Consider the following 7658-nt stretch of genomic DNA (forward strand, 5'->3'; position numbering starts at 1 on the left):
CTTCTCTCTCTCTCGGATCCAACCGGAAACACCAAGACTCTCGGATCAAGCTCGATATCATCACTCGGAAGTTGGTCCATTGATCCTTCATACCCTTTCATCTAGCCGCTTAGTTCCTTTGTAGTTGATTGATCAAAAATAATGATTTATGAATGCATAGCAATTGTTTTGATAGTTGGATGCTTGAATGAGTATGCTACTTATTAGATATTAGATTTGTTATTAATATTGAAACAACTTGTGTGAAACAAAGTGCTTCTTATAAACCGAATCAATGATTGGAATAATGAGTAATAAATGGATGAGCTTAGTGTGTTCAAATAATGGATTTATGCTAGAGAGTGTAAGAAAATATTATTTCCATAGTAATGTGTGTTTTAGTGTTCAAGGCATGTTATTATGTGTTCAAGATTATGTTTTGATAAACCAAATAAACATGATGATGTATGATGAAAACCCTAAAAAGATGAACAAGTTTGAATGTGGATATGAACATTTGAACATGCTATGAATTTTAAAAGATTCCATGTTTGATCTGATTGTTTGGAAATTTAGACAACAAAACATGTTTGTGAAATTCTATTGGATAGTACACAATATCATGAAAATGCATTTCTATTGGATAGTACATTGGACAGGTTCTAGAAGGATTTCTGTGCACGTAACTGTGGTTGCGAGTCGAGACCCTTGGTTGCGACTCGAGACCATCCCATGACAACTCGAGACGGACTTCAGGGACTCGAGACCGGCAAGGTCTCGACTTGAGACTTCATGATCTCGACTCGAGACTGGACTCGAGACCTCTGAGGTTGCGACTCCTAACCGGCACCACTCGAGACCAAAACATGATAACACGAGATCTCCTGGTTGCGACTCGAGACCGTGTGTTCTCGAGTCGAGACCGTCTTGTCTCGACTGGGCTGCCTACTTTGGTTATTGGGCCACAATGTGTTTGGTTTGGGCTACCTGTTTGGCTGGACTATGTGTTGCTGAAATTCTGTATGATTGTGTAAATATTAGGGCCGGCCCAATAACCCAATGTATGTTTGTATGCATGCTATGTGTTAGTTATGTGTAGATTATATGTGATTACTTGTACCCCGACTTGACCTATATTTGGTAACCATGCTAGGACGTGGTGACCAACGTGATTGACCGGGTAATTAATCTACCGAGCAACCCAAGGTGAGTTCACAACTTAAAGCATGCGTTCCCGGTGGTTTGGGAAACGGAACTAAAAACAACACTATCCCCTTATGAGGGATACAACTTACTTTTCTTCCCTTGTTATTGGGAACCTTTAGTTAATTACTGTTTATACGGATTGCAACTAACAGCACTAAACGAAACTCTATCACTCAAGTCCCTACTACATAATACCGATTAGTCGCCGGGGCCAGGCGAACGGGTTATTAGTTGATAGCGCTATTTAGGTTTTACCAGTCTCACACCGTGCCCGTGTATGGGATCGGGCGTGAACTAATGTACTCAGGCATCCGTCAATGATGATAGAACATTGACATCGGGGCATCCTGCGGAAACGCAACGGTTACCTAGTGTTCGGTATTGGAAAAACAGTTTAGTCGCTTACTTTTGGGGTAGCTCCCCATGGCATGTATAAACGGATAAATTAACTGGTGAAACAAGTTTAACTGGACAACTAGTGAACTCGCTCAACATTATTGTTGACACCTTACTGCATGCTTTGCAGGTAACCAGTGACTCAGGAGCTTGCTGCTTGGGGATGTGTAGTGTTCGTCTACCCCTATGTTGGGTGTTAAATAAACATGAACTATAAACTTGTTTAAAACTGTTTGCTTATGCTTCCGCTACTTACTACTATTTGGACTTAAAACTTTAAGCTCTGAACATGATATTTGCTAATCGTATGGTTAGTGAGTATTACTATGATTATTAATTCAATTATTCAGTATAATTGGTGGCTGGATCCTGGTCAGTCACGCCCTCAAGCGGATGATACTCCGCAGGTGGAATTTGGGGGTGTGACATTCTTGAGATTTCATCTTAACATAACTATTAATCACCATAAACATGAAGTAAATAAGGATCAAAGAAGCTTACTACTAGCTTTTAAGCTAGGGAAGATCAAGCTTGGAAATATGGGGGATAAAAGCAAACTAGAGAGGTCTTTGATGATCCGTGAGTTCCACACTTCGTTTTTCACCTTGATACACCTTGTTGTGAGCATGGAATACTTGAATCAAAATCGAAAATGGGTGATGTGTATAGGGGTGTTATCGGCCGAGCCTTGTAGAGGGGAGAAGAAGTTTGTTTTGTGATGAAGATGCAAGGTGTTTATAGTTCTCCAATTCCTTTTATCCAAGGGTTATCTTGTCCCCACAAGTACACAACACAATCAAGTCATGATCTTACCATTTCCAAGGGAGATTATGGAAAGATATGAAGAAGATTTATAAAAATCTTGTGGGGCTATGCTTGAATCGAAATCAGCCGGGGGGGGGGGGGGTTAAGTGTAATATTTGATGGGTAAATAAGTTAATTAGTGGAAGTTGGATGCTATGTCTAGTGTTTAGTGTGTACCGTGTATTATGTAGGGTGTTATAGTGCTCGGGGACCATAACTAGCTCAGAAAACGTGAAACAATGTTTTTAACAATATTTTTGTGTTCCGGGTAATGTCCAGTTGTTCGGTTATATACCGTTCCGTTAAAGTGCTAAATTATATCGTAAAGTGTCATTTATGTAACTTTTTGTGACACTTTCAATTCCCGGCACTTAGGAAAGCATACAGGACCATTTTGCCATATTTTTGCAAGTGACTAGCATGTTTAAATGCTGAATTTTGTTTATAAATGCAGAATTTTGCAGTTTAAGTGGGTTTTAGGCACTTTCCGGCACCTAAGTTATCACCTAGTAACGCAGTTTTATGGTCCTTACTTCCCTACACTCTCTACTAGTGTAGTACCTTGTCTCTGGCTCATACTGGGCCTCAATATATTGTCTGTCTATGTGCTGGTATTGTCAGCAATGTTTCTGGGTTATCCGCTCCTTGTGCTAACTGTGCTTGGTGCATCAAGTTTGTCACTAAAGGTTGTGTGTAATAAATGGAGTGACAGTATGAATGTGATGCATGTGTATGTATGTATCAGAAATCAGAAAGCAGTTTAATCAACAGTTGTAATTAAGCACAGTCATTAAACATAAATCAATATTAATTAAACGTACGGATGCATGCAAATTTGACAGTTGTCACACATTTATTCTTCATCTTCATCGTCGTTCTCTTATTCTTTCTCTTCGTTTTCTCCAGCATCCAAACCTATGTTTTCAAAGTTCCCGGCTTCGAATTCCTCAACTTCTTCTTACTCGGAATCTTCTTCATCGTCGCCATGCGGTTGGACAATTATACCAACGCCATTGACGACAATCCAATCTACCAATCATGCCGGGTATTCCATGCTTTTCTAGATGCACCTTATATATTTGTTGAAGGTCGTTCAAAGTGGGATTTCTCAAGTAACGTTTTTCGTATAACTGGCATATACCTAAAATATAATTAAATATATAAAAGTTTTATTAGTGATGTACTTAATATATATATATATATATATATATATATAAGTGAGTAAAAAATACCATAGCAAAATTGTTCCACTCTATCTCGTGTTGTTTTCTCCTCCATCTTCAAGTACTCGTCGTTGATGTCGTACGTATTTCCGTAGACTAGGATGCGTAAAGCGGAAGTGACCTTTTGAATTGAGGTGAACCCTAAATATCCTCGCGCGTCCATTCTTTTCTTAAAGAAATCATACTTAGCTTCCAAGTCATTATTAATGCGCAAAAATAACCTTTGGCTCATCCGAAACCGCCGTCGAAAAACATTGGGTCCGTGAACCGGTGTGGGATCAAAATAGTCTTTCATCAAACGCTCGTCCGCGGCTTCACGATCTCGCAAGATATATGTGCGCCTCAAAATGGGGCGTGGAGGAGAACGCCGAACGTGTTCCATTGCTTGTATCGCGAGAGTACATGCACTCGTAACCGCTTCTTCCTCCTCCGTGATTTCTTCGGGTGAAAAAAATCTTCGGTAAATATCGGTGAACGAATCTTCCGATGGGGAACCCATTTTTTTAGAAGAAAGTGGGAGTAATTTCTACATTTTTTACAGCAATGTAGAGAAGATGGAATGAGAGTGATGAATTTTTTTAAAAAAATGGGAGATATGGGGAGTATTTATAGATTGGAAAATGAACTAATTTTTTTTAAACTTTATGACCGTTGAATGGTCACTTTTTGAAATAAACCCTCCACCACGCCGCTATGTTGATAACGCTGGACTCAAGAAAACACCCCATAGCGCCGCCTATAATTGTGTGGCGGGCGCTATATCTCAAAAAGATATTCCTATCGCGCCCCACTACGTTCGCTGTTATATGATTATGTAATGACATATGAGTGAATTTGTAAAGTTTGAGATGAAGTGAACCGTTTGATCTTATTTGATACAATAGAGCTTTTAACCCAATTCGTAAAACAATTCAGTTGGGATAGAAAAACCGTATGTCTGAATCAGGACGTACAATATTTAAAGTATCTTGTTCAGCCAACTATTATTAATTGGTGGAAAATAATTCATATTTCAAAACATAATAAATGAACACGTACTTAACGTTTTTCTTTTCCTATGTTTTTTATATATATATTGTTGATATAAATTGTATAGTGAAATCGTAACAGTTGTCTTATGATATTTCGGGTCACGTACGGAGTTTGTGCGGGCCAAATGCCATTATTACGTAAAGGAAAAACATACCTAGGCATGCTTCCATGAACGTTTTTGTGGGCCGTCTCAATTGATCGTTAATCATTTAATTCACCTGCACTAATATAAATAAATATCTCCATGTTATGGAAACACGTTTTATATGTTAGTTTATGTTGTTATTCAACTTCATATTTCCATAGGAGACTTGATTGTGTTGATTAGACATGGTATTCGTATTCATATTTGTCGTGAAAAACGTTTTTAACATTTAAATTTATTTATTATGTGGGGATACAAATTCATATTTAGTATGAAAAGCCAAATTAAACTCTATGTAATTGGAGAAACAATTTATTATGTGGGGATACAAATTCATATTTAGTAATGAAAAGCCAAACTAAACACTATGTAAATGGAGAAACGTTTTGAGATTTGTTTTCGTTTTTTATTCCCGGGAAAATAAATAACTGATTATTAGATCAACGAGTTGACTAAAATTTGTTAAATTCTAAGTATAAGTTTTAATATATAGTACATTAACATTTATCGAAGTTTTACTCAAATAATCAAATTGTTACTGAGGTTGCTGATCACTTCACACAAGTTGGGTGATTAAAATTTGAGAAAATCACGAAATATCAATTTTAAACAAGAAAATTAACAAAATAGACTTTAACATTTTTGAATTACTCATTAATCAAAGTGTGACAAGTGTCCTTTCGTGCAACAGATTTCAATCTGACACAATAGATTGGATCGTTTGGAGTAGTAAGTTGGATCATATTGTCGCAACATGTACATCCACGCATATCTGATCCATATTGCTGCATCAGAGGTCCTACAATATGTTGTTTTTTTTCAAATTAAAACGTGGCGCCATCGGCGGATCTACAGGGGGGTCAAGGGGGTCCGTTGACCCCCCGGCCGGCCAACTTTTCTCGTAAACGGAGCCCTTGACCCCCCGGCCGGCCAACTTTTCTCGTAAACGGAGTACTCGACGGAATTTCTTTTCACATTTTGACTCCTTCGTTTGTCTCCGTAGAGTATAGAAAGTTAAAAAAAGTAGAAAATGTTCGAAGTTTTCCGGCAACCGCGCGGTGGTCCGGCGGCGGCGCTGTTAGCTCCAGCGAAATTGCTTTTATGATGTAAGGGAAGGGTAGAGAAGAAGATAAAATGTTTAGATGCTGAAGTTGAACTTGAATGCGTATTAATTGGGTATACTTTCTATGGGCTTTTTCTAATAGACTAGTACATATTAGGCCCAAGTGAAAGAAATAATTAAAAAAACCTAATAAATTGTGTGTCAACAGTAAGACAACACATAACCCTGCCGCTCTGACGCCTGACCATTGCGCATAACATCATTTTTCTTAATTCTTTTTCAATTTTGATTCTTTGAAGTCAGACGTATACTCCAAAATATGTAAGTATGAGTTTTACATTTACTTTTAATTTGTTTCTTTTATTAGAATTCATTGTTTGATTAAAAACTTATTATAGTTCTTTTGATAGCTAATGCTTTTCTATATTATTATTTAAATTAGAATCTATTGTTAATTGTATCAATATTTTTCTTATCGTTGAATATGTAGAAACCCATGTTTGGCAAAATACTTCGGTAAAATACCAAAATCAAGTATTGAGACATCATTAATTCTGTCAAATATCTATGAAAATAATATAAGAAGTCGCGAAGAAATTGAATTATCTAAAGATGAACAAGTAATTGGTGTACGCTAATGAATTACCAATGTTAAGAAAAAATTTCTATTACGACCCCCCGGTAAAAAATTTCTAGTTCCGCCACTGCGTGGCGCAAGAGATTTCTCTCTGGTACAGAAGATATAATTAAGGGTTTGATTCATTAGTCATTAGTGGCACGTGTCCTGTGATTTGTGAAAATTTTTGAAAGGAAAAAAAAATCAAACGGCTGCTTTTGTAATTCAAGACGTCAAGTTTTTTAGTTTCATAATTCAAAATGGACACTTTGGCGATTTCCCTTCAAATTTACTAAATATATTCAATAACTCATAAGCTAGCTATGACGTACATGTTATTTATTTATTTACACTCAAAACGCAACGTCAAACACCTTTTTTCATTATATTAAAGTTGTTCCAACATGTATTTCTAATCAACAAATATTCGTTTAATTATCTTACTTAGAACGGTAACACTTTCCCCATTCCTTTGACATTAGCAAATAATCCTACAAGATCCTTTCTATAAGGTAGGTACGATCTCCTCTTTCCGACTTCATTTTCGGCTCTCTTTTGCACGTAAAATTGCTCATGAGCCGTCGACAACCCTCCTTTCGAAAGCTCACCAGAATTCCGTTTTTGTTTCGGACTATCCACCTTCTTTGGACCAAACAAATACCGGAATATCCACCTTTTGGATCCAGACGCGGTAAAACTATTACTATTCTTGCATTTAGTTCTACAAGGTGAACCGGTCTCTTTCAATGAACCTTCTTCGTCGCTTAACACTAAGGCGAACTCAAAATCATCGAACCGATCTACCTCTTCTTGGTGGATCGCTTTTGCGACCGCTCTAGATGTTATACTATCAGAAGAGTAACAACTGAAGCTTGGAGCAAATCCAGTCTCTTCGATTTTCAATTGTTGTTGCATTTCGATAAGAATTTGTTAGAATTTTTTGTTTTTTGTTTTATTATTGAAGAAGGTGTGAGGGAATGAGGAATGAGAATATGGTGTGAGTGGGTATATATAGAAAGAGGAATGTAAGTGTTGTTTTCTCATTTTTAAAACATGAATTAATTTTAGCTGATATAATACCTTATGTCATTACTAAGGAAAAGCAAACTGTTCTTCTCTTATCATACATGTTTAATAAATATTCTATTTAACTAAAATATAAGTGTTTGGTTAATGATGCACACATGACTTTTA

General features: G+C 36.9%; 2 protein-coding genes across 2 annotated transcripts; both read right to left on the reverse strand.

Annotated features, from left to right (window-relative positions):
• Positions 1-3359: 3359 nt before the first annotated feature.
• Positions 3360-4107, reverse strand: LOC110924129. The gene is made up of 2 exons (XM_022168163.1): positions 3618-4107; positions 3360-3526 (listed from the first exon to the last, which is right to left on the reverse strand). The coding sequence occupies exons 1-2, from the start codon at positions 4105-4107 to the stop codon at positions 3360-3362; spliced, it is 657 nt and encodes a 218-aa protein (XP_022023855.1).
• A 2801-nt stretch (positions 4108-6908) lies between these two features.
• LOC110924130 lies at positions 6909-7379 on the reverse strand. Its single transcript, XM_022168164.1, has one exon. It carries the CDS (start codon positions 7377-7379, stop codon positions 6909-6911), a length of 471 nt encoding a protein of 156 aa, XP_022023856.1.
• Between the last annotated feature and the right edge of the window lie 279 nt (positions 7380-7658).

The sequence above is a fragment of the Helianthus annuus genome, chromosome 17 (genome assembly GCF_002127325.2).
Source record: "Helianthus annuus cultivar XRQ/B chromosome 17, HanXRQr2.0-SUNRISE, whole genome shotgun sequence".
Taxonomy (NCBI): Eukaryota; Viridiplantae; Streptophyta; class Magnoliopsida; order Asterales; family Asteraceae; genus Helianthus; species Helianthus annuus.